Source organism: Mycteria americana, chromosome 1 (assembly GCF_035582795.1).
Source record: "Mycteria americana isolate JAX WOST 10 ecotype Jacksonville Zoo and Gardens chromosome 1, USCA_MyAme_1.0, whole genome shotgun sequence".
In the NCBI taxonomy this organism is placed as follows: Eukaryota; Metazoa; Chordata; class Aves; order Ciconiiformes; family Ciconiidae; genus Mycteria; species Mycteria americana.
In genome coordinates this window covers 86,482,906-86,510,860 of record NC_134365.1, presented here as the reverse complement: position 1 = coordinate 86,510,860, position 27,955 = coordinate 86,482,906, and the positions used below count along the sequence as shown (strand labels likewise).

General features: G+C 40.1%; 1 protein-coding gene across 1 annotated transcript; it reads left to right on the top strand.

Moving 5' to 3' along the window:
• Window positions 1–26,519, top strand: TRPV5 (transient receptor potential cation channel subfamily V member 5). The gene is made up of 15 exons (XM_075491773.1): window positions 1–131; window positions 9,815–9,912; window positions 10,453–10,575; window positions 11,125–11,265; window positions 11,809–11,907; window positions 12,129–12,304; window positions 13,189–13,335; window positions 19,103–19,315; window positions 19,663–19,749; window positions 20,891–20,967; window positions 21,849–22,014; window positions 22,299–22,365; window positions 22,964–23,232; window positions 24,278–24,384; window positions 25,857–26,519. Exons 1-15 carry the CDS (start codon window positions 1–3, stop codon window positions 26,128–26,130), a joined length of 2,175 nt encoding a protein of 724 aa, XP_075347888.1. The 3' UTR covers window positions 26,131–26,519.
• The last annotated feature ends 1,436 nt before the right edge of the window (window positions 26,520–27,955 follow it).

The window sequence follows — 27,955 nt, the reverse complement described above, 5'->3', positions numbered from 1 at the left end:
ATGGGGGTACCTTTATTTGGGGATAGCAAGCCCTTCTATTTCCGCATCTGGAATGGACTGAGTCAGAAATTGCAAGGCAAAAAATCCTGGGATAAACATCTGGATGAAATCTACTTACTTCAGCAGAAAAGGTACAGTGCATTTCAGCCTTCTTGTCTTCCCTTTCTTCTGCTGCTCTCTCCCTGTAGCTGATTCTCACTCTTTTCCCTTAGGCTTTTCTGCAGTAGATAAACTTTAAACAACCCTGGAGCACTTTTCTCTATCAGATTTCTTCTTTCAAGGTGGAATGCTTCTGGAGTTCCAATCTTATCTCTTTTCACAGGTGGGTTTACTAGGTCGCAATTGAATTACCCTGAGTGCAGGACTTCAGTCACAAATTAATAATGTATACTCTTGTCTTTCCTGCTTCATTGGTAAAGCTCACAAGAAAATGCATGAAGGTTTGTTTGGTTTTTTTAAGTTATTATTAAGAGTGTGTGTGACATATATGCTGCAGTCAGCTAAAATGATGGGGGTTTTTGCAAGGATTCTGCTTTCTGTCTCTCTAAGGGTTGCCCTTACTGTGGGATAGAGTGGACTTAATGTTGTTCCACATTCTGGTGGTCAGTCACTTCCTGGGTCGGACTGCTGTTTCTCACCCCCATGGCCCGGGTGTCAACATGTACAGTGACTCCTCTTAGACCTTACATTATCAAGAAGATTGCCTGTGTCTTCACATGTAAATACTGAATCAAGGCTGTTTGTTACTGCTGTGCAGGGTTGCTCCCTCCACACACAGGAATGCAGGAGTATTCATGGAAATCCAGCTGAATGTGTTTTTCATTGTTCCTTGTCATTTCTGCATGCACAAACACTGCAGTACTCAAATAACAAATTGCTTCCAGTCCCTTGTAAAATTTGTTTTTTCTTTCCTCACAAAAGTCTGAATGTCTCTGGGGACAAAAAGGTGGTTGTGTGGGACAAAATCTATCTATCTATCTGTACTTATGTATATGTGTATACACACATATATGTATAGAAATAAGTAGAATAGTACCTTAAGAGGGACAAATATACATATCTGTCTTTAGGGAAAGAACTTACATATATCATCATCTAACTTTTGACCAAATAACAAAAGCCTGTTCTATTTTACTTCAGAGCAGTGGGACTTAAATACACTTAAAATGGGAGAGACAGTGGGAACAATGGTGTCTCCATAGAATGCTGAAGTGTTTACATTTTGGTATGTTCATAAAAAGCATCACAGGTAACTGAAAATAAGTTCTCAGCAGATTCTGTAATATCCAAATGAATGTGTGCAAAATAAAAGTCTAAATATATTCATATTTTTATAATTATAACATTATCTTCACATTTTTAAGTCATACAGATGTGGAAAGGACCTCTGGAGGTCTCTATCTAACCTCCTGCTTGAAGCTGGACTATTGCCAGCAATAGATCACATTGCTTTGGCTTTGTCTAGCTCAGTCTTGAAAGCCTCCCAGGACAGAGATTCCACCATATCTTTAGGTACCTGTTACAGTATTGTAGTAACCTCTTAGTGAAAAAGTTTTTTCCTAATGTTCAATCTGAACCTCCAAAATCATCATTTGATTCTGTAGCCCCTTATTTTACCATTTGCTGGTAAAACCAGCAAGGGTAAGAGAGGGGTTTGGCCCCTTTTTGTTGCTCCCTTTCACATAGTCTGCTATTAGATTGCCATTCAACTTTCTCTTTGCTTGACAATCCTCATCAGTCATGTGCTGCAGGCCCATGAACATCTTGTGTGTTGCTACTGATAGAGGAAAACAGAAAAGCTGTAGGGCATACAAACCTTTCTTCATAAACTTCTCTTAGATCACTATAGTGCAACCCCAGTGGTCCCTAAAACTAACATTTCTGTGTTTCTTTATAAAACTCTGCATAACAACACATGTAGTGCATACGATATAATTGTCTGTGAAATCAGAGTTGCATGGGGACATGATTGTTCCCTTCCATTTTAGGTCTATATGTTTCCCACAGCTTTCAACTAACATAAATTAGCCTTCTGCTATTTGGTCAGAAATTACATGGTGCCAATATGTGAATACTCTTTTCCTAAAGAGGGACAAGACCATTTCTCCCTCTTATTATCCTACTCTTTCATTTTCTTTCTTGTCCCCAGAGATGCTCAGAGTTTGAGGAGAAAGAAAATTAATATTTTGCAGAGGACTGGAATCAGTTTTATTGCTTTCATATTCTTAATTATGTACAGGTAGAAAAACACAACAGGAAAACCTTCTGTGGTGACTTGTGTATGGGAACTACTCTTATAAAACCTTTGCTTTTGTGGAAAAACTATTCTGAGCCAAGAGGGCTTTTACTTCATCCTGTCATTATGTTGCGTGGAATTGCAGTGTTGTGGCTTCAGCTTGAGTTCTTCTTAGTCTTAATGGTGCTAGAATATATACAGTAATAAGCAACAATTAAATTCTACTATTATGTTATTGAAAGCCAGTGGTAAATATGTCACTATTTAACTAGTATGCTCTGAATGCACACAGAAAGTCTGCAAGAGGATGCTTTTTCCTGTCCTACAACTGGTGATGATAATACCTGAAAGCTAACTGTTTTGGTAGTTCTCACCTTCACTGGAATTGCTGTTCATTCTCTTTCTTCCTGTGTAACAGTGAATCTTATTGGAGGTTGATCTCAGCATTACCCACAGTGAGGGTTTTCTTTGCCTTAATCCTGTACTGTATAACATTTCCAAAAGGGACATCCAAGTTCAGGAAATGTGATGCGACCTCTTAATATTAAAGAGGACTTTGAGTTTATTTTGCCTTCCTCCGCTGGTTTCTTTCTGTTGAAGACTCTCCTATTTAAACAGCCTGTAGCTCAGTGTGGAGTCCCAGGGACAGCGGTCACATCTTATGTGTCCTTTCTAGAATTATCTTTGGAAGTAAACTCTGGGATCTACATAGCCTGGAGCATATGAACATAAAAATCCAACATAGTTCATAATCATGGGGAACAAAGAAATAAATACTTATGAAAATTCAGGCCTGATAGAGATTAAGAGAATCACGTGCTTGTCACAGTCTAATAGATCTTCCAGAAATTATGAGAGCCATTGCTTGATTTTTTTTTTAGTCTGGTTTTCAGTCTAAGAGGTTGTAAGGAAATGTGAACAAAATCTCCCTAGCATGTAATTTTAGAAATTCCACCATATGAGAATTGCGCTGTTCATAAAAAATAACAAATAAAGTAGAGCAAGTGAGTACATGGATCCAGGACAATTACGTTACATTTTTCTTTCTGCTATTGCCTGCCTCTATAACTTTGATAAATAATCTATCTTCTGTGTTGTGTCTTCTCTCTCACAGCTGCTGCTTAGGGATTAGTGGTATCACCTGGCCTTCATGGGATGCTCTCAGGCTTAATTATTCTAATGACAATAAAACATTTCACTTGTGTGGTACATTAAAAAAAAACTAAAAAAACCAAAACAAAGCATTTTTACACATTAATTAGCTATAGAAATCTGTGCTATGAGAAATAATGCATTAGAGGTGCTTGGGACAATTTGCATAACTTGCAGAGAGCTATTGTCATTCCAAACATGTCACAATAAAAACTTTATATCCCCTTTAGTTTCCAGATATTTTTTGTGGCTCTTTAGTCTCACAGACATATTAGCGAAGTGCTTTGCTTACCCTGAAAACAAACATGGCACAAATAAAAAGTAGCTCAGCCTAATGCTATTAAACTGAGTTGCTTAAGAGTTGTACAGGGACACAGAGAGCCTTCAGCTTCTAGACAAATCTTTCTCAAGCTGGTAGTGAATGAGAGATTTCACCATAGTTTTGCTGTTAATTTTTCTAAACAACATTACTGAGTTTTCAGTGCACAAATTAACCTAGGACTGTCCTGCCTTAAAATCCACAATGCCTGTCAGTATTAATTGATTCCTTTGCTCCCAAAGGTGACAGTGAAATAAAGATGCCAGCTCCCAGTTCCATCACTTCATTTGTAGTATGTTTCAATAACATTGCTTCTGAGGAGTCAAGATGCAAAGAACAGCCTGTTGGAAACTCTGCTGCTGCATGTAAAATAAAGTCAAAGGCATCACTGGCAGCATTTCTGGTCTTTTCTTATGCTGTTACACCTTCATCCTAATGGAAGTTTTGAGTCTAATAATGGAAAAGAAGCCTCCTTAATTTCACAAGTGTAAAGGTCCTCCAGAACTCACATTTCCCCAATAATGCACAGACATACACACATCTGACCTCAGTGCCTAAGACGTGGCTTAGGCTCATAGATTTAGGAAACTATTTGCCTTCTTAAACTTGGCTATAGGTTTCCTTGTGAAGAAGTAAACATGAAATTTGTGCTGTGAAAAAAAAACCATCCCAAATTAAAAAGTTGTTACAGAAAACTAATTAGACACAGGGTGAGGAACACAACCTAGAATAAGACTGCAATAAAATCCCTATTGAAGAGGGTTGGAAGTTTTGATGCACGATGAGGTTATGCTTCAGAGAACAAATTTGTTTTATGAATAACTCAGTGATAATAAATAATAACTAACATCTGCTGAACTGTTAATTCAGTTCTAGCATGAGATTATTCTTAGGATGGTCTCAGATGCAGAATTAAAAAAAGGAGATTAATGCAAGGAGGTTGCCCTTCTGGAAGTGATTGAGCAAGATTTCTATTGCTTAGTGTGGTAGGCAGCTAAATATCTGAAGGGACAAGACTTCCCTATCAGTTTCTTGTCTAGTAGCATTGGCAGTTAGTAACCTGTTTGATTTATTTCTAGAGAAGCTCTGTTTACTGTCAGCTGAAGGGGCTTCAACGTATATGCACAAGAGGTTCCAGTTAATTTGCTGAGTCTTGCTGTCAGTGCTGAAGAGATTTGCTGACCTTCTCCCTGCGTTGATTGTCCAAGCCCCTGTTATCTGTCTCCTTTTCACTTTGTGCTATTACTTCCTGAAGTCATTCGTTAGCATCTTGTTAGATGATTGCATTGATCCTCTTTCTGGCTGGTTAGCTTCCTCTGAGTACTCCTCTGCTCTCCTGAAGTCTTGCACACATTTACATGAACAGAACATTAGCAGAAGGAAGGGATGAATCTCCTTTGGCAATTTCATGATGGAGTGTTGAGCATGGATATTCTGAGCAGCACAACAGAGAAAGAAAAGAAAGCTGAAATCTTTCTTTTGATGAATTTATAGCTCAGTTAGAAAGAATTGCTTTAGACCCTCAGTCACTGACATAGCTATGGGGATAAAGCATGAAACTAGCAGATGCCAAACTTAAACTAGAGCAAACAATAGGAAAATTCCATATAGTGAATGATTCAAGTAGTAGAATCTGAGAAGGGAAGGAAAGAGATGCTACATTGCACCTCTGGTGAGCTCAATCTTGAAAAAGAAGCTTCAGATTGGTTGTTGTCCAGACAGTTCACATATTTAACATATTTCCTTGTTTTAAAAGAATAACCCTATAAATCCAAATTCGTCTTTTTATAACAGAGTTAAGACTTATGGACTTGTCCTTGCATTCTTTATCTCTTCATAAGTGTAATGAGCAGGATGCACTCCAAAAGAAGTGCTTAAGAAGCTGTAAATCCAAAAGGGTACATATTACCAGTAGAAAGTGCTTGTGAAATCCTTAACCTTGTTTAAAACTATTTTACATGACTCCCTTAGTCAGAATCTAACCTACATTCTCTCTTGTCTTGGTTTCACAATGGATTTTCGGGTGTTCCTGATTTTGTCCTCACCTGTATTGAAAAACAACTCACAGCTTCCTGAGCATATCATTGAACCATCTGTTAAGAAAACTGACTGATAGTAATGCATGATCAAGGCTTACTAAGTGCCTCAACACAGCTACATTCTTTAGCTCAGTAAGAAGAACCCAGGAGCACTTCCAGGTGGATACTAGTGGTTTTCATTGCCCATCAGAACTACTGTTTAGCTATGTAGCTGTGCTTATCCTAAACTGCTCTTATAAGGCAACATCAGTACTGCCTAGTGTTACAGACCTAACTCAGCTGGCTAAATTAGGAGCTTAGTGACCCTTGACTCCATAGCTGATGAAGAGAATGATTTAGAACAGGAGCTTAACTTAGATGGGCTGAATTATCTTCTCAGAGTGTCTAAACAGATCTCTGCTGAATCATTCTCTGAAGGCCACCCTCTCCATTCCGTAACATAAGGTTACTTTACAGAAACTAAGCATCTACTGTAGGCAGCTCTGTTAAGAGACTAAGTTACAGATTTTACCTGCTGCTGTTTTGACACACAGGAACTAGAGTTGTAAAACGTAAAATTCATGCTGTGTTTGATGGGTCAGGAAAAAAAGCTGTTAAATATGCAAAACTTAAAGAAATTTAAATGTTTTGAAGGTTCTAGATTCAGGTGACTTATTTTTTATATTAGTGAATTTGGCTCACCTAGTACTTGACATTTATATGCTCAGCACATTGCTATAATGTATTAAAAATGAGTTGATAATTATAATGGTATGTTTTAAATGAGAGTAAAATGTTTCCCCAATTATGGGACAGAAAATTAAATGAGAGTAAAAGCATATGGTACATAAACATGTAAGTCATGGACCTTTGAGGCATCAGAGGCAGTGTGCCATGACATTAACCAATACTTCCGGGTTCTTCACCAGTTGGCTGTTTGGCCTGGGATCTCTGGCTCTTTAAGCCCAGTTGGAGGTTCCTACAATAAGTAGAAAGGTTTGACAATTTTGCCCTAAATTTCTGAAAGCTGATTATAATAGTTATTAGGTGTCTCCCTCTTAGCAGGCTTGTAATTTAACTAGTTGTTTACAAGGGCTTTGGAGAATTTTGTGAGAAAGGTATTGTGTTTGTGTCCTCCCACATTGTCTCTTGCCCAATCCTTCCTCCTCTCTGAGGTCATTTGAGAGATAAAGGCCTACCCATCAACATATTAATTTTAGCATTGTTTATACTATTGAAACCCCACCTCCTTCCTACTTCCTGCCTTTGAAACTTACATTTTCCATGAACACAGAGGCTTTCTCAGCCAAAATAATGGCAGAGGTGGCAAGCTTGCTTCACTGATATTGAATCTTACAACTTTTGCTCAGAGTGCCTCTTTATTTTGTTCCTGTTTCTCTGATCCTAGATGTAATGTTTGCATCAAATCATCTTGTAATTAGCAACTAACGCAACTGATGCATGAGTAAGCTAAAGAAGGAATACTTCTCAAAGCAGCAAGGCTGAGTTTGAAGGACACACAAAAATATCTCAGAATGCCTCCCTGGTTTGTTCAGGATGGTTCTTTATATTCTGAAGGGTTTTATTTCTCCTCTGTTCTTCAGTGTTTTTCTAGTCCAGTTTCTAGTAACTTAGATAATGGGGTGCTGTTGATGACAGGAAATGCTTCTTTTATGGAATGATAAATAGTGTTCATTATGCTTTTATTACTTGCAGCCCATGCTCATTAATTTACACTTATTCAAATGATTCCTATTTATCTGTGTAATTCTGATACTTCTCTTTGTTTTGCTTTATCCCCCAAGTTCTCAAGTGTGTCAGTATCTTTCTACTATAAAGATGTGCAGAACTCGCACATTTCAGGTGGATTAAATCCAGAGATAATGGCATATCAAATAATTTTTTTCTTCAATATTCTATTGTTCATAAAAGAATAATTTAAAGCAAGAAATATATATTTCTGTAAGCCACAGAATTTATGTTGCCTGTTTTCCTATGGTTTTATTATTAAATTATCCTATACCTAATAAACACAAGTTCTGAGAAAACACTTTGTGCAATGGGCCATTTATATTCTCTCTCTCTTTCTGTGATGTGGGTTTTCTTGTGGCTCATAATAGAGTTATATTCATAGGCAATGTATTCTAACATCAGTGTTATGACAATGCAAACCACACTTATTGCTTTATATAGTATTTGCCCCATAAACTGTATCCCCCAAATCTGGTAACTAAATAATACCAGAATACAAGGAAGAAATCTGGGACATCACAAGGAGAAAGCATTGAATATATCTCTAGGTATATTGTTTGACTAATGTATTTGTCCCACATGCTTTGTGTGTGTGTGTGTGTGAGACTAACATCCAGTCTATTGGCAGTTGTTAGACTGTAGTAAAAGGACAGACTGGGGCTGGTAGGAAATTGAGGGCTGACGTTCTCCTTGTTCATATGAGCTTGAATTTGTCATTGTCCTACTGTGTTCCTTAGGCTTACTCCACATCACACATTACAGCTTGACCTGAGCCATGCTAGATAATTAAGAAAAAATTAAATCTGTTCTACATCTGTACTACAAGAAAGCAGAGGTGAGATAAAAGTACAAAATTTGCATCTTAACAGAGATCTAAAACTGAACTTATCCTATATGGAGAGGGGAATCTCTTTCTATTTCATTCTGAAAATTCATGAGATGTAGGCTGTTTCTTTGGGTTTGAGGGTCTTTCTTTCCCTTAAATCTTTAGCTCCTGAACTTGGGCTACATAGAATTCTTTATTTGTATAAAAACAAAAATAAAAAAAAACCACCCCAAAACACTTTTTATGAATTAAAAGATAAATCTGAAAATATTTGAGGATAACAGAAATATTTACCCCAAATTAGTAGATCTTGTTCTATTTGTTGTGATTTTTGGGTGGCCAACTCATTATTTTGAACATTGGCAAAGCTTATTTGGATGCTGAGCAAGCAGGCGTTGCAAGTAACTCTTTGCATCCTCCTGTCAGGTACTTATACACATTGATAAGAATCCTGCCCGAGCCTTCTCTTCTCCAGGCTAAACAGTTCCAGCTCTCTCAGCCATTCCTCATATGAGAGATGCTCCATAATCCATAATCATCTTTGTGGCCCTTCACTGAACTCTCTCCAGTAGCTCCATATGTCTTTTGTACTGAGGATCTTAGAACTGGACACAGGACTCTAGGTATGGCCTTACCAGAGCTGAGTAGAGCGGGAGGATCACCTCCCTTGACCTGCTGTTTGCATCAAAGGACCTTGCTGTAGTGAAGTTTGGTGACCGTACTTGTAAATTCTTCATCAGCCCCAAAGGATCTACTGAAATAAGCCAGAGCCTCATGGAAGACACAAGGGTATTCTTCAGCTATAAGTGAACCATTCAGTCTGGAACTTGTTTGATGGCTTGCTCTTTCCCAGGACATACATTTCAGTTCTCAACAATTTACTCAATTTTCTCAGCACCAGAGAAAAAAAAAGTATAGCTAAGCTTTCAAATTTTTCCTCATAACTTTTTATGATGAGGAACTACATTTCAGAGCTCATTCTTTTAATTATACCATAGGAAGCGTTGCTATGATACAGGGGGAATTCTTTGTAATTTTTCTTTTCCATCCATTATGGGAGTAATTCAGATGCCAATCCTTTTTAAATTTATTGTACTGTTTAAAAAATCTACTTGCTTTTTCTGGCTCCTGAGATAACCAGTCTATTGGCAGGAGGGGTATCAAATGGCCCATCGTTTGCTATCTTCTGTGCCTCAGAATGTGGACTATATAAACCAGAAACCTTTTGAAGTTGGTTATTCGTTTCTCCTATCTTTCCCTCTGCTGCCACCATATGGTTAAGAGTCAGTAAATCAAGAGGTGATGAACTACCTGGGTTTTTAGCACTGCATTGACAAATGCCGGTTCTTTCTTTTGCATTCAAAAAATACCTCAGATGATAGGTGTGCATTACCGATCTTTCAGTGAAAAGGTTGAAGATACATACTGTCTCAAGCATAGGCCATGCTAGCTCTGAAGAGAGGCACCATGTGTTTGACTGTTTCTTATCAGCTGCCTTTTCTTGACTACAGGATCTGGGAATCTCCACTCCTCCAGGCTGCCAAAGAGAACAACCTCCCAGCCATTAGGAAACTTCTCACTGACGGAACATGTGATATCTATCAGAGAGGTAACTCGATTATTTGTGACAAATAGTTTTCTGTGGAAGGCAAGAGCCTGCTACAATCAGTAGAGGAGTATGTTTGTTAGTTTGCTAACACATTTGCATTAGCAGACTCGAACTGCTTAACTGTATGTCAGCAGCTTTGCAACAAAGTGAGTTTTCTGACTTGCAGAGCTCATCAAACTCTAAGGGAATGGTGAAGATCAGAGGTTTACAGGTTGAATGGGCCTTTTTTCTAGAGGGACTGAGGGAGGTGGTTTACTGTGGAAGGTGCTCAGTGGAAGGGCTGTGTGCATTTCATGCCTAAGTCTGCTGCCACCTACAAACACCTGAAGTCTCTGTTCAGCTTTCAGATTTTGATGGGGTGAAGGATGGAGACTATGCAGTTATGTGGCTGTTACCATGTCATATGATGAGGCGGCACCTGGCAGTACTCAAGGGAGCACCTAGCATTCCCATAATTCTCCACCTCAATAAATCCATTTCTGCTTTTGTCCCATACAGTTCAATGTCTAGATGACCACACGCTTCTCCTACTGTTTTCAGGTGCAGTGGGGGAGACTGCCCTTCATGTAGCTGCCTTGTATGATAATGTGGAGGCTGCAGTGACTCTGATGGAAGCAGCTCCCGAGCTTGTCAATGAGAGGATGACATCAGAGCTTTATGAGGGTAACATCTCAGGGAATGAGGATGGGCAGGATTCTCTGCAAGGGGAGGGAGGACATACTACCTGTACATTTAGGAAAGTGGCTTATACTGTTCTTGGTTCGATATATTGCTGAACTGTTACATAGCAAAACCAACATACAAATGGCTCCTGACCATTTGTGGAAGGTGGAATTATATTAAACCCAAGTATATACATGTGCATCATGCAAATGTGTAATTGACAAACCCTTAAACACAGGTGGGCCTGTTGGCTATAGTAGGATTGCAGGGATATGTATAGTTTGCTTTCTGCCATAGTCATGTAACAAAGTCGTGTAAAGTCCGTTTTCATGAATTCATAAAAGGTTTAAATAGAATGAGACCTCTGGAAAATCTGTAGTCCAACCCTGTTGCACACAACAGGGATAACTTCAAACCTAAATCATATAGCCACTATGGATGCAGTTCCAAAAAACTTAGATTTACCATGAGTCAAATCTGAACTGCAGGCTACTGATCAGCCTGAAGTTGTTTTCTTGGAAGGCAAGGTTTTATTTCTGTGTCTTACAGGGCAGACAGCTCTCCACATTGCAGCAGTGAACCAGAACATCACTTTGGTGAAGGCTTTACTCAAGAGAGGGGCCAATGCCTGCACAGCACAGGCCACTGGGCACTTCTTCAGGCGCAGCTCCCAGAATCTGCTCTATTTTGGTACAGCTTTATCTTCTCCCCTTGCTGCTATGGGAGGGAACCAGCAGAGCAATGAGGGAATGTAAGGGAGGCTTGCTTTAGTCCCCATCTAAACTGTATAAGCAGAGGCTCCTGTCTCCAAGTGTCATCAATCACATACCTTTTTAGCAAACAGTAAGACTCCATCTGAGTATGTAAATACTACATAAATATAAATATATAAATCATACACATTTTTAATATTTGCATGTATACAAAAATATGTATTGCATAAGAATTCTAATTTAATTTCTTCCTAGCAGCATATACTGCAACTCACTTGTCAACCTTCTTATGAAGACAATCTGAAAAAAATACCTCTTCCTTTTAGTGTTGTGTGGAGCAGGTCTTCTTTTCCTTTCTGAGTAGACGAGGAGTGGGGTGGGAAATTTACAGGTTACCTGAAGTAACTCTTCCTTTCATAACCTCTGGCTTCACAGCATGGATAGCTTTCCCTCAGCGTGCTTCAACCTCTCCTGCTTCTTGGAGTCTTAATGTTGTTTCTCCCCATTCCTTTCTTTGCAGGAGAGCATGTTTTATCATTTGCTGCCTGTGTGGGAAATGAGGAAATTGTACAGTTGCTCATTGAAAATGGAGCTGACATTAGAGCGCAAGATTATCTGGGTATGTGCTGTGGGTCCTAGTGAATTGCATACAGTGGATCTGGACACTTTAAATCAGACTCTCTCATCTGTGCATGCACATTTTTTTCTCTCATTACAAACAGCTGTGGGATGAGGGATGTGAGGAAAATGAGAGACACTGCTAATGGCATCAGTCAATTGCCAGTCTTTGCATAGGGCTGGGCTATTCCATATACTTTACCTGGTCTGCTTCCTTCATAGGTAACACTGTTCTTCACATCCTGGTTCTCCAACCTAATAAGACATTTGCCTGCCACATGTACAGCCTGATACTTTCCTATGACAGGAACAAAGAGGGACCAGGATCACTTGAATTGATTCCTAACAATGAGGGGCTTACTCCATTCAAACTGGCTGGAGTTGAGGGTAACACTGTGGTGAGTTTAAGTGACACAGTTGCCTCCATACAAAAGAGTTATTCAGAAACAGACAACTTGAAATAACATCATCCAGACCAAGCGAGTTTGTGCATGCTTTTAGTGGGTAGATGATACATAACAAGTCCTTCTCTTTTTTTTCCAGAAGTATCATGTAGGATCAAAAAACCTGTATAAGAAATTTCTTTATCCTAATGAAAGAAATGAGTGCTTAAAGAATAGATCTTTTGACCCATTTTTTTAAGCATTTGAGTTAAACAGGTATTAACAGAAAGATCCACTCCAAGTAATTTTTTTAAAGTCTGACTGAAATTATTGTCTTTGTTGTCTAGATTTCATTACCCTAAATGTGGCATACAGGAAACTTCTTCAGGTATCCACAGATGCTTATTCATAGTCAAGAACTCAATATTTAATGTAAAATCTCATCCTTCCCCTTAACAAAAAGACAAAGAAGTTTAGTGTTTCTTCTGTAGATCCACAAAGGACAGGATCATTACCCTTGCCACACCTCTTTCCTGATAACTTGTAGAAGAGTATAAAAGATTTCTTTTTTCTAATCAACGTATATTTCCATATGAAATCTATTGTCAAGATGTATAACTGTGTCAAATAACTTTATCAGTTTGATTAGAATTTAGAATAAAAATCACTCATCCTTTACCTCAAGCATGAGCTAATAATCAAATGGGAGTCAGAAAAAGTTCTTCCACTTCTTAACCTGCTGCAGTTGGTCCTGAGAAATACAAGAACCACAACAACTACCAAGTTCAAGGAAAATACATTGTAATTAAGGGTTTTTAACAATTTTGTTTGTTTTCATTGCAAATACACTATATACTGGAAAGCTTCTGATATCCTCCACCCCCTTCTTTTCTCCTCAGATGTTTCAATACCTTATGCAGAAGCGGAAGCACAGTCTCTGGTCCTTTGGCCCCTTGACCACTGTGCTCTATGATCTCACAGAGATTGACTCCTGGGCTGAAGATCAGTCCTTCCTTGAGCTCATTGTCTCAACCAAGAAGAGAGAGGTACTGTGGGCACCACATACTTTCTATGTGCAGACCATGGTGATTATAAAGGAAGAATGATGAGTTTGAAGGTTCAAGCTCTTTCATATTATCCATAGACCAAGGACTTTGTACCATGTGCTGCAGGGAATACATGAAATGTAGCAGCTTTTTAATGATCTGGCTACATCTGATGTTTCACACACAGTTTCTTCTGAGGTGTGAAACTTGCAGATGATTGAAAGAACTTAGTATGAGCAAGCTACAGGAAATGACATTGTGTGATTCAGTAAAGGGTTCTCTCTCTTTCACCAGGCTCAAAGATACAAGTAACAAGTAGCTCTAGAGTAGCTCTAGGAAGTAGCTTTCTATAACTGTGATACTGATTAGCTCTCATAATGCCCCTGTGAGATGCAACTCTCTGGAGTAGACTGAGCCCCTTGACCTACAAAGCAAACTTTAATCCTTCATAAACATACCAGCCATAGTCCTGTTTCTAGACTTTGAGTATTTACATATTCTGCTTACATCAATCAAAATTACACTTCCACATACGGAAGACAGATGAAGGACTAGAGGCTCAATCTTCAACTGTAGGAAACCATTGCAATTATAGCTTCAGTTCAGCTATACCGATTTCTTCCAGATTGGGAATGGACCCTAAGCAGTTATAATGAGATGACAGAAAAACACAAAAAGACTCCATGCTGATTTTCTGGGCTTGCAGGTGCCAAAACATCTTTGTTTTACTTTCACTTTAACATAAGATGGCTTATAACTGAATGAAAAAGAAAATTTTGTTTTGAAAATACTTTAAGGTGATCCATTTGATTCCAAAGTAGAGATCTAGCTCTTCAACTACTGCAAATCTTGGAGGCCATGATAACCTGAGTCAGTATCATCCATCTACTTTGACAATAACATCTGTTACTTCTGTGGAACGTACTTCCTCACAGTGGGACTCTATGTAGTTTATGACCGCTAGGGAATCATGGGCCAAATTTTTCGAAAGAACTCAATATGAAAAGACACTAGTATTCTCTCTTCCATTTTATTCATATCAGCATAGTGCTCTTGTCACTATGGTGTTGAATACGTCCCAATAGTGCATTACATACTAAAATTAACATCTTTCCCATGTGGTTCAGTCTTTCTTCACAGATTAGTTTAATAAGCAGAGCATCTAGTTTTGGGTGGGCTTGAGAGTGATATTGTGTGCAAAACACAACAATATTGTGTGCAAAATTGTTCATATTGGAAAAATTAAGCTAAGGAAGTGCACTTGGCCTAGATTCATCCCATGTAATTTTTGTCACTGAGGTATTTAATTAAGGAATACAGATTCTCTAAATTTTACATGTGGTTGATAGAGAAATGCAAATAACTAAGTATCTCCAGAGAGCCATTTGGATCTTAGGTGAGCTGAATGGCCGTCTGTAGGACCCTATTGTCTACAAGGAGAAAAATCTTAGGATAACCACATCACTAATGAAGATACCTCCTTTAGGTGCCTAAAGTTATGTGATGGGTTACTTGTAGTAGTGATAGTTTAAGGACATAGATGAGGCAAAGTTTGTAGGAAGAAGTAATGACATTTATTAGATAGTTCATGTAGCCACGATTTCATCTTGTCCTAGGAAAACAGTTAAAAGAGTAGCATGACATTGATCTTTCTGAGTTTTATAGTTGTCATCCCAGCAGCAAATCAATAGATTCACTCAGAGGCATACATTAGCAATGTTCAACAGAGGAAAAGATGTTGTATTTTTTTTTTTTTCATTTCATCTCACTGTATTTTCTTTGTCCTTGTGCAAATCAACCAGATCAACCATGAGGGCACTTAAGAAAATTTACGGATTCTTTCTGTTAATTTTTGAAATGGAATTGTATGATAGGAGAGGATTCTTCCCTCCAGTGCTCATAACTCCACTGCTCTTACTTTTTATAGACCCTCTTTGTCACTTCTAAAACTATGGTCTCAACTTTTTTTGATGAAGCTTTCATCTTGTATAGAATTCCTCAGCTACACAGTATGTATAGATATACGTAGATCTTTGACAGAAACACAACCCCAACTTATGCAGCAGCACTATTTTTCATATCATGCAAGATGCTCACTGAAGCTTCTGTTTATTTCTGGAAACATATGTGGTCTTCTGGATATATTTGAGCTGCACTACTAAGATTCTAAAAAGAAGGACCCAAACTTTGAATGTAATATAAATAATCTAAAGGAAGTAAGTTGAAAGAGTCTTTTTTTTTACAGTACATCTTACTATGGGTTTAAGGAAGTTTTTATCATCATAGTTGAATGGTGAAAACTTTTGAAGATCCAGTTCATTAACAGGCTGCATTTAGACAGAAATAAAGGAACTTTGGATATCTTTTCAAAGTCCTCTTAGTTGCCTGATAAATCAAGGCAATATCAGTGTCAGTTTTTCAAAGAGAGCTAATGATCTAAAGGACCTTTTGATATGTTTCCTAGAGATTAAGAGTTTCCACAAATGCTACTGAAGTTGATATAAATAGCTGTTGAAACCAATGTTAACTTACATGTATAAATGCAGAACTCCAATTTGGAGGAAAAAATCTAAGTGAATTTCACAAGGTTTGTCGTGGTTTAGCCCCAGCCGGCAACTAAGCACCACGCAGCCGCTCGCTCACTCCCCCTCGGTGGGATGGGGGAGAGAATCGGAAGAGCAAAAGTAAGAAAACTTGAGGGCTGAGATAAAAACAGTTTAATAGGGAAAGCAAAAGCCGCGCACGCAAGCGAAGCAAAACAAGGAATTCATTCGCTACTTCCCATGGGCAGGCAGGTGTTCAGCCATCTCCAGGAAAGCAGGGCTCCATCACGCGTAATGGTTACTTGGGAAGACAAACGCCATCACTCCAATGTCCCCCCTTCCTTCTTCTTCCCCAGCTTTATATACTGAGCATGACGTCATGTGGTATGGAATAGCCCGTTGGTCAGTTTGGATCAACTATCCTGGCTGTGTCCCCTCCCATCTTCTTCTGCACCTGGCAGAGCACAAGAAGCTGAAAAGTCCTTGACTAGTACAGCAACAACTAAAACATCTCTGTATTATCAACACTGTCTTCAGCACAAATCCAAAACATAGCCCCATACCAGCCGCTACGAAGAAAATTAACTCTGTCTCAACTGAAACCAGGACAGTATCCACCCCTTATTCCATACCATTTACGTCATGCTCAGGTCTCACACTATTCAATACATTCTCATTACCCACCATCACCCTTCCCATCCTTTGATATAATACACACATATTATTCCCTTAGTCTATGGACCACCCCTGTAAAATGTCTGTAAAATGTCCATAAATGTCCACAAAATGTCCACAAAATGTCCACTGAGTTCATTTAGTCCATGACTTTGGGCTTCATCTCTTATGGTTGTTACTCAGGACAGGAGAGGTGGTGTTTTGCTTGGAGTTATTGGGCACCAAAGCCAGCTCAGGTCAGGTCACTGCTGCACTTGCACTGCTTCTTGTAAGGCTTCTCCTCCATTTGTTCAGGTGGTTCCGGCTGTAGTAATTCCTATAACATGCAACTCAAATCATGGGTTACAACAATTTAAAGGTATATCTATTACAATGTCCACCCCTGGTCCTTTTGGACCAGGATATAGGATTTAACATTGCAACGAACTCCTCCCCTTGCTCCTAGCCTGGCTAGCAACAAGGGGTTCCTGCTATAGTAATTCCCACAACATGCAACTCAAATCCCAGGATACAACAATTTAAAGGTATTTCCATTACAATCTCCACCCCTCGTCCCTTTGGACAGACCATCAGGTTTAACATTGCAATGAAGTCCTCCCCTTGCCCCTGCTCCAGCTTGGACTTGTCCACAGAATGTAGTACCTTCAGAAGTAAACTTGCTCCAACATGGCCTCATGCACAGCCACTGATGCTTCAAGGTGTACCTGCTGCAGCATGAACTTCATCCACAGCCACAGATGCTTCGAGGTATACCTGCTGCAGCATGGACTTTATCCACAGCCACAGATGCTTCGAGGTGTACCTGCTGCAGCATGGACTTCATCCACAGCCACAGATGCTTCGAGGTGCACCTTATCCAGCGTGGACTTATCCTTGGACCACAATCCCTTCAGAGCTATACCTGCTGTGGCACAGACATAACCATGGCCACAGACGTTTCAAGATATACCTGCTCTGGCATGGGCTTATCCATGGGCACAGATGCTTTGGGGTGTCCTGCTCCCACGTGGATTCATCCACAGGTCACAGTCCCTTCGACTCGAGTTCACAGCGGAGTTCCAGCCTGTCCAGTACAGCAGCACAGAAACAGCAGCGATGCCCTGGCCATCTGCCAGCCCAGGCGCAAGGCCATTGCTGTTATCAAAATGTTCCCAGGCACAGCAGAGTAAGGTGATCAGCAGTACAGCAGCACGGCAAGCAGTGAAAGCAAAAAGCAGCCACTAATGAGCCCTAGGCTCTAAGGTACAGTAAGGCAAGCAAGCCTATGGCAAGCACAAAAGCCTGCTGATTAATAGCTAAACAGCAATAACAGCTATAAATTCTATCTGGCACATTCCAATCAAATCTGTCATTATCTCAAACCCTTCGTGCCCCACGTTGGGCGCCAAAAAGGACTGTCGTGGTTTAGCCCCAGCCGGCAACTAAGCACCACGCAGCCGCTCGCTCACTCCCCCTCGGTGGGATGGGGGAGAGAATCGGAAGAGCAAAAGTAAGAAAACTTGAGGGTTGAGATAAAAACAGTTTAATAGGGAAAGCAAAAGCCGCGCACGCAAGCGAAGCAAAACAAGGAATTCATTCGCTACTTCCCATGGGCAGGCAGGTGTTCAGCCATCTCCAGGAAAGCAGGGCTCCATCACGTGTAATGGTTACTTGGGAAGACAAACGCCATCACTCCAATGTCCCCCCTTCCTTCTTCTTCCCCAGCTTTATATACTGAGCATGACGTCATGTGGTATGGAATAGCCCGTTGGTCAGTTTGGATCAACTATCCTGGCTGTGTCCCCTCCCATCTTCTTCTGCACCTGGCAGAGCACAAGAAGCTGAAAAGTCCTTGACTAGTACAGCAACAACTAAAACATCTCTGTATTATCAACACTGTCTTCAGCACAAATCCAAAACATAGCCCCATACCAGCCGCTACGAAGAAAATTAACTCTGTCTCAACTGAAACCAGGACAAGGTTGCACAGAAACTTTTTTCTGTAGCTGAAAATAGAATCCAAATTCTCTTATTTTCAATTCCATGTTCTAATGATGATGTATATTTTGTGTAGAGGAGAGTATCTGCCTGCTGTAAAGTGCACTGTGCTAGCCCATCCCTAATATGTATATATCTTAATATAGTAATAATAATAATAATAATAATAATAATAATAATAATAATAATAACCTTTTATTTTCTGTAACACATCCTCATATATTTGCATTCATGAACCTAGATCATAGGTCTGCCTCAAGTGTTTATATGCATCCAGGCACAGACAACAAACTTATTCCAGTATCTAACATGTTTCTCTTGCACTTCCCACGGGTACTCAAAAGTTGTTCTCTGCAGGGTGTATTTTTTACTTTTTTTCAAAACTCTTTACTGGCAAACTGAGCAAATCCAAACTTGCTTGAGCATTCATTTTTGCAAAATAAATTCAGCTTCCTAATGCTGAATAGAGTAGGTGAGAAAAGTTTGTTAACATTCTCCCAGGAAACAGTGTGAATGATGCTTATAAACATATGTCCTTATGGCAATTAATTCCTTCTTTCTATCTTTCTCAGGCACGCCAGATCTTGGACCTAACACCTGTGAAGGAGCTGGTGAGCCTGAAGTGGAATATGTATGGTCGTCCCTATTTCTGTTTCCTGGCTTTATTCTATGTACTCTACATGGTCTGCTTCACTATGTGCTGCATCTACCGACCACTGAAACCCCGAACAGGCAACAAAACAAGCAGCAGAGACAATACAATCTATGTCCAGAAAATGCTGCAGGTACTGTGTCTATAGGAGTCAGGGCCCCACAGGCAGCACTGGGCAATTCTAATCTAATCTACTTAACTGGAAAGTCCAAGTCTTTCCCAGTTGCCAACTATTGCAGCTGTCCTCCTTCTCTCTTTCTGCCAGCTGACCTTTGTCAGTGAGGAACATGGGGTATGCTCTGTTCTCCGTTGCTGGGGCTGGGCTGGTTCCTGTGGCCTTGTCAGGCCTAGTCATGCTTATTACACTAACAGTGGGCCTTCTTTTCCCCCATCCTCTTTTTAAATTTCCTTTCACTCCCTTTAAAATTTAATTTTAATTTCCTTTCCCTCCTCTTTCACTTCTTTTTTTTTTTTTTTCAGGAATCATATATGACATATGAGGATGAGCTGAGGCTGGTGGGGGAGCTGATCACAGTCATTGGAGCTATAGTAATTTTGATCCTTGAGGTAAGAGGAACAGTGAGCTTATAGTCTCGAGTTTAATCAAGACAGATTTTACTTACTAGACAAAAATGAGTTTGTGCTCACAACTTGGTAGGGGTTATTTGCTTAGTCTAAGTGCTTTGATATATGTCTATGGCAATACACACTGTCAACAGTATCTATTGGAGGAAACAGAGACTGTGACAACATACTGGTAAGACTCCAGGTGTGGAAGAAGCAATTATAAGGACTGGCCGTGCTATCAAATACTGTCTGCAGGATAATGCCACAGTTCCTGTTAGCACCATCTGTGGGTCCAGCTGAATCCCAGGTGTTGCATGAGATTCTTAGAGATTCTTCACCCAGCACCCCTAAATACTCATGTGTTTAGGGTGCTGGCTGAAGTGATTTCTGTGCATACACAGAAAAGTTTATATTTAATTGGAGATCAGTGACCATTATTGGCCTATGACAGGAGCCTTACTCAACCAGAGTTCTGAGGTGGACATGCTTAGGTGTTCTCCTTACCATGAACTCTCCAAAAAAAAAGCAGTTCTTTAAATTAAAACAAATACATCCCCCACTTGATTTTATTATAATAGGAAATAGAAGACCAAAACTTTCATATGAGAAAACTCAAATGACGATGCAAGGGTCAACTGAAGTAAAATGGGGCTTGTAAACAGCTTTCTCCCTACCCATATATGTTCCAGAAGGACAAGTCCTTCTTCCTGTGTTTGGTCAGGACTCTGGGGCTACAGTACAGCTAATACAGTGAGTCTGAATTATAACAAACTCCTTTGATTCCCCAAGGTCTTTTTTGTCTTCACTTCTGAGGCTCAGCTCTTTGTCTGGTCTCTTCTCAGTAATCTGTATGAACTTCAGGCTCACAGCTCTGTGCTGCAACATCTCTCTGTCACATAACAAAGTCTCTCAATCTGCCCAAGTGTTCTCAGATTTTCCAACAATCTCTGTCACATACCAAGAGGGGCCCACCTCACTCAGTCATTCAGTTTTTAAAGTAATGTAGAAATCAAACTGTGAACCAGCAAAGAAAGCAGATGCAGCTGGCTGCAAGGTCCTGTCAATATTGGTGGTTACCGTGACATTTAACAGTATAATGGAATCTGTCTAAGTCCTAAAGTCAATAGGATGTCTCTCTTAGATCCCCGATATCCTTAGAGTTGGAGCAGCAAAATACTTTGGACAAACCATCCTCGGAGGGCCTTTCCACATAATTGTGTAAGTAGACTACTTTTTAAGTCTAATAAATATATTGTCTCCCATTTTCCCCACTGCTGTCTTTTGCCAGATGAGTCACTGTCGTAGTTTAACCCCAGCCAGCAACTGAGCACCACACAGCCGCTCGCTTACTTCCTCCCCCGGTGGGATGGGGGAGAGAATCAGAAGAGTAAAAGTGAGAAAACTTGTGGGTTGAGATAAAGACAGTTTAATAAGTAAAGCAAAAGCCGCGCATGCAAGCAAAGCAAAGCAAGGAATTCATTCACTGCTTCCCATCAGCAGGCAGGTGTTCAGCCATCTCCAGGAAAGCAGGGCTCCATCACGTGTAACGGTTACCTGGGAAGACAAACACCACCACTCCAAACGCCCCCCCCTTCCTTCTTCTTCCCCAGCTTTATATACTGAGCATGACCTCATATGGTATGGAATAGCCCTTTGGTCAGTTTGGATCAACCATCCTGGCTGTGTCCCCTCCCAGCTTCTTCTGCACCTGGCAGAGCATGGGAAGCTGAAAAGTCCTTGACTAGTGCAGCAAAAACTAAAACATCTCTGTATTATCAACACTGTTTTCAGCACAAATCCAAAACATAGTCCCATACCAGCCACTATAAAGAAAATTATCTCAGCTGAAACCAGGACAGTCACTTTCTCCATTGTTTTAGAGTATTCATTTTCTTGATTTACTTCTCTTACTGGCTCAGCTGGTGTATAGGAAGCCAGATGAGTGGACAGGTAGAGTTGATAGTGCTGAGAGGTTTCTTCCTATGGGGTCTCTGCACATATGGCTATATGTGCCTGTCTTGGAATTTTTGAAAAGAAAAGAAAAAGGAGAGTAAGATTCCTTTACTGAACTTTTTTCACTGTCTCTTCTTCCTTTGCAGCATCACATATGCTTGCATGATTCTAGTAACCATGGTGATGCGTCTCACCAGCACAACTGGTGAGGTGGTGCCCATGTCTTTTGCCCTGGTGCTAGGATGGTGCAATGTTATGTACTTCGCACGAGGCTTCCAGATGCTCGGACCCTTTACCATCATGATTCAGAAGGTATAAGACACAAACAAATATTGGCTTGTTACACACATCCTGACACCTCTTTGCAGATAGGGAGAACTGAAAGAATACTTTTTCTCCATCAGGACTATCATTAATGGCAAATGGACAAGTTCTTTTCTGCACAGAAGGTTTGGGACTTTCACATTCTCTCTTTAGTGCAGAAGTTTCCTTTATTCCACTCATGGTCTTAGAATCTGGAAAATGGTTTACATAGGGTTGCATTGTGGCTTGGTGGGACAGTTGGTCCTTATGGTGGCTCTGTCTTTGCTCTACAGATGATATTTGGAGATCTTATGCGCTTTTGCTGGCTCATGGCTGTGGTGATACTGGGCTTTGCATCAGGTGAGTATACAAAAGGAACACAGCATTATGTTACCCCTGCCAACGTTTTTAGCATGAATTAAGTGCGTGGGTTTTCATTTATTCTCAGGTTGCCCTTTGACTAGCTGGAAAAGGTGGTGATGATGTATAGCTTCTATTTTTTTGAGCATGGTCACTTTACAGTACTGATTTCTGTTCTCATGAGTTTGGTTTTTAATTCTTGCTCTTTTCAGGGTAATAGAAATTAGGACAATCCAGATAATTCCACATATATGTAAGTCAAAGTTTAAAGACATACTGCATTGATGATATTTGTCTTTGGAAAATGAGATTAACACACACAGCTGTATTATACCCTTGAAGAAGAAAAGATCACTATTTTGAGAACAAATAAATAATCAAAGCAATTCTGAGTCATTTTATAATGGAGATCAGTGATTCTAGTCAGGGATTTGTCCTTGTTATGCTGGGTACTGCACTAGCATAGAAACACATGCAGCTCCTTCCCAGACCACTTTTGTGTTGTCAGAATCTCTTACAGGACCCTATTGTTGCTCTTGGAATGTGATTCCTGTTGTTAAAATATCTCTCACTTTTTTTCCCCATTGCTCTTCTCTAGCTTTTTACATCATCTTCCAGACAGAGAACCCTGAAAACCTTGGGCAGTTCTACAACTATCCCATGTCCTTGTTCACCACCTTTGAGCTGTTCCTCACTATCATTGATGGCCCTGCAAACTATGATGTGGACCTGCCCTTTATGTACAGCGTGGTATACTTCGCCTTTGCCATCATTGCCACCCTCCTTATGCTCAACTTGTTAATTGCCATGATGGGTGACACCCACTGGAGAGTGGCCCATGAGCGGGATGAGCTCTGGAGAGCCCAGGTAATCTAATTTAGGTGGTGGGGGTTTGCTTTGAATAAAGAAGGGGAAAAGTTGTCCAGGGAAAATGTGCTAGACAGTGCAATTACTTACTCTGCCATCCATGCTCTAAAGGAGGTACTCTAAACCTTTCCCTGGCCTTCACTTTTCTCAGGGGCTAATACAATAAGCCATGTCCTTTTAACCCTGTTTTAATTTCTGTACACCAGCCACCAAATTTCTTTCATCCTTTCTACGAGTCTGAAGTGTTTAAGTGCAAGACGACTCTTCTGCACATCTTCCCATATGAAACTGTCTTCCAGTATATCTTTGCTATGCGAGTATTCCTACCTTATTTCGAATAGCAGCTAGAAGCCAATCCAAACTCTCTTGTCCATCCTGTGTCTCCCTAAGTTTGTTTCTTACTCATGGAATCTCTTGTTAAATAGAATTAAAGTTGCATCTTTTTTTTACAAATCACATTTCTGTGTAACTGAGAGTTAAATTATAATTATAGGGATTGACTGAGGGGAGATAGAATGCAAGGTAATGGTTACAAGTAGGTCAGTAACATCTTTAGATCCATTAACAGAAGTTGGCCTGACTCTCTTGCTCAAAAGGCAAAAAATTCAACCACATCAGTTATATAGCTGCTCCACAGGAAATCCATTTCCTAGTATTTTTCTGTGAGAAAGCAATAAGTCAAATGGTTAAATGTAGTTGTGTTGCCACATTGGTAAGTTCTGATGATAGTTAATGCAGATATAAATACTGTCCTGTTCTCTAGCTTGCAAATTAATTGCCCTACTTGTTGCCATCAGGTATAAAAGAAAAGAAATTTAACTGTTTTAAGAGCACCATTGCTTCCTCAAAACATGGCACAGTTAGGACTAAAATAGTGACTTGCCCTATAATAAACGGAGTATTGACTCTATGATTTTTCTTCATTACATATGGAGCTGTAATGAAGTACAGTAATGGGTCAGTACTCATGAAACTGATAATTTTGAAAGAGATTCTGATTTTTTTCTAATTGATCTGAGTGCTTTCTTTTTTTTTTATTCTAAAGGTTGTTGCAACTACTGTCATGCTGGAGCGGAAACTGCCACGGTGTCTCTGGCCTCGCTCTGGAATTTGTGGGCGGGAGTATGGGCTAGGGGACCGATGGTATCTCAGGTCAGTTCTCTCCTAGTGTGTGCATGTAAGGATCCCAGAAGAAGAATCCAATGTATGAACATTAATAAAGAGCCTTTCCAGTAGCCTGGGGAGGAGCGTTTGGAGCCTTCCCTTCCAGAATACAGACCTCAATCTGTTTTCTGTCTGTGATTGATAGACAAGCACTGTTCCCCTCAGAAAGCTCTGCTGTGCAATTCCTTGTGAAATCAGCTGATGTTTTCTTATCTAGTTGTCACAGGAGACAGACTCCAGAAATTGCATGGGTTATAAGGCCTGGATTTTTCTTTCAAAGTTCTTATAATGAGTATCACAAAGCTTCACTGCTGTGCTTGGTTGGCTGTCCCTATCTATTAGATGCGTGAAACGGCAGAGGCAAAATCTATCAGTTAGGCATTCAGCAGCAATGAACTGCTGATTCAGAAACAGAACAGGAATAATTAAAGGCAAAATTTCTTTCTGGTGTGAACCTAGGAACTATATTATACTTTGTAAAGACTGCATTAGGTGGCAAAGTCTTAGGTCCAGGATTTCAGTTTAGGCACTGAAATAATAAACAAATGGTCTGTAGTCTACATAACACTAGATTCCTCATTATTTGTGATTTTAATCAATATTTGTACTAGGCTGAGAAAAGATTAAACTTTGTTTGGGCATGTGTCTTTTCTAACTGCGTCATCTTTTGCTGATAAAGCCAGAAGGGGGAGTGGTGGCTGTATGAAATAGGACTTTCTGGAGGTTTTAGCAGAGAAATGAACCTTGTGGATTTTCAGGTTTGTTGGGCAGAACAAGCAGACCTAAAGTGGTACCAATATGCAACACCTTCAGTCCAAGGTGCACAATATAACTCTGCAAGAGCAATATCCCAGCAACAATTCTTCATTGGATTTTATGAGAAGAGTGTTGGTGTGATCCCATTCTGTCAAATTACATGTATGTTCATTGTATGTACTGTGGGATAGTATTTCAGAAGACAAGTTATAAATAACGTAGAGAAGGGTTAGTGGAAGTGGAGCAGTTAAATAAAAGTTCAGCAAAATATAAGTGACATCCTGAGCCTAGCAACCATGGAGTATCAGAAGAGGAAAGACAAGAACAAAGGAAATGGATGAATATATGCATATATACAAAGGATCTGGAGCTAGAGTCAGGTGGGGTAGGTCTGCCACTAGCTTACAGCTGGCAAAATGGAAAGGTCAAATCATGACTGGGAAATGAGTTAAAGGACAGAAAACCACAGGCAGATAAGGGTACTGAAGTCAATAATGGGGATGAAGGTCTAGGAGATAATTGTGTGCTAGCAGCTGCTAGCACCATGCCTATAATCAGGTTCCTGTTTCTGTGTAGATTTTCTGGAATGTCTGGGTCAGTAGGCATATTCTTGGGAGCGGCTTACCTCTTGTGGCTGCTTGATTTTGTTGATAAACCGGGACATTTCTGCTTCATTCAGTTTATGTTTTTTAATCCTCTTACAGAGTTGAAGACAGGGTTGATCCCAACAAACACAAGATGATGCGGTACACAGAAGCATTTAAGGCTCAGGATAGGGATAACTATGACAAAGGTTTGGAAAAGCTGGAAATCAATAGGAACGTCCTGTACAAGAAGGAACTGTCTGCTCTGTCATTGTCACGGAGCACATCCAGGACTAGTTCTTGCCGTGGCTGGGAGATCCTGAGGCGAAACACCTTCCACCAACTTCGTGGAGAGGTCGGTCATGCCATGGAAGAGGAGATCTATGATGTCTAAGAAGCCTCTTTTTTTACTCTGCAACACGGATGACTTTTGCCACAACAGTTGTCTTCTCCAGTTGTTCATACATACTCCAGCATGCTACACACATTCATCAGCCTTGAAGAACTCTGCTGGTGAACAGTTCATGAACAGTTCATGGCATCTATGCTATGATATATGAATGCAGTCTTTTCTCTCGTACTTTAAGTGTCCTTGCTGTTGCACTGATACTTGCACCAAGCTGGTGGGCTTGTTGAGCTAAGATCTGTGGTGATTTGTTATGCTTTGTAGTGCATTACAGAAATAAGCACAAGAAGCCAGCAATGGGATTTCATCCATTTACAAAGAAGTGATCAGTAAGCCCTCTCCCGGACTGTTACATCCAGTATAATCTCTCCCTCCAGTTTCACAAATTCCCAATGCTCTCATAGCAAAGAGAGCTGACTGAAGTTCTGTTTTATGATTTGGTACAGAACTGAACACCCCCCCTCCCTCCCCCCCTCCCCCCCACTATGCTCAGGAATGAAGGTATTTGCTGACACTGTGATGATTAAAAGGACTGTAACTACTCAGCTGGCATTCAGGACCAGACAGATTTTGCCCTCTGAAGAAAGGCAGCCTCTATTAGCTGCATTTTCAACATTGCTATCTTAGCAGGACTGTTTTGGTTTTGATTTGGTTTTGGTTTGGTTTGCTTGTTTGGGGTTTTTTTGGTGGTGGGTTTTTTGTTTGTTTGTTTTATTTTGTCATCACAGGAATGCACTTTAAGCTTTTGAAAAGAAGTGATTGCTGTTCCTGGGAGGATTCTGAGGGATCTGAAGTGGGAACTTCTTTTCTTAATGAGAGCATGTATGACCTGGTTAGGTTACTTTCAACAGCATGAAATTTCAGCAGAGCTATTAATGTCCCAAGTGAGCTGAAGCTGGTCTTTTGTTTTCTGTGGAAAAGTAGGATTCTGAACCATAGTTCTCTGACTTATTACTGAGCCATCAAGGCTGGGTAGTGAGCTACAATGTAGAACTGAAAGAAATGAGGAGGAAATGTTGTATAGATGAATAAGAGCTAGTGCAGAGGCAGTTCAGAAACCGGTGTGCTCTCTCTCTCTGAAAGTCTAAAACTACCCAATGAACAACTGAGTCATCCACACAGTTCCCTTCCAGGCATGGTGCTGTGCCAGTCTGTCAGTTTGTCATCTGCCTAGGGCCACTTTAAGAAAAATGAAGAAATGTTCAGAGAAATGGACTGTCATTTCAGGGTTTTTTATATTCTCAGGAGTGTGGAGTTTGATTCCAATAGCAGAAGTAAGTGGAAAGCAATCCATGGTCTTAACATTTCCTTCCAACGGGACTAGTAACAGAAACTTTGTTTTTTAAGAAACCAAGGATTATTATCTAGCACTAGACTTTGAGCCAAATCACCCTGTGATAATCAAAGCAGATAATGAAAAAGCTGAATCCAGTGGATTTCTGATTGTATTGAAATATCACAGCAAACATCTCCTACATCTCCTCTCTTGCAGGTGCTGTAATGAGCATCATGATCTTTGCAATTATGTGTGTTTATTTAAATGTCCTCTTTCTCTTAAGTGAGTGTGTATTTATGCTCCAATGGAAGACTGACAGAAGACTGTCCCTCTGGAATTCAATGGCATACTTTGGAGTTGATTTTTTTGTTGAATTGAAAGTGTTGCCTGGTCTTGCTCACTTAAGTATTGTCAGTCCTTCCCAAAACCTTTGGGGTTTGTACTGGTGGTCTATGGAGATGGGAACAATGTGGCACATTAACCAGAACTGTGAATTGCTGCTCTAGTTGTAGAAGAATTTTCTTTCACAGTGAATAG

Coding starts and splice junctions, on each gene's coding strand:
- TRPV5 (XM_075491773.1), top strand. CDS start 1: ATGGGGGTACCTTTATTTGGGGATAGCAAGCCCTTCTATTTCCGCATC. Junction 11,908..12,128: donor TAGAGCGCAAGATTATCTGG/GTATGTGCTGTG, acceptor CTTCCTTCATAG/GTAACACTGTTCTTCACATC. Junction 23,233..24,277: donor ATGAGCTCTGGAGAGCCCAG/GTAATCTAATTT, acceptor TTTATTCTAAAG/GTTGTTGCAACTACTGTCAT.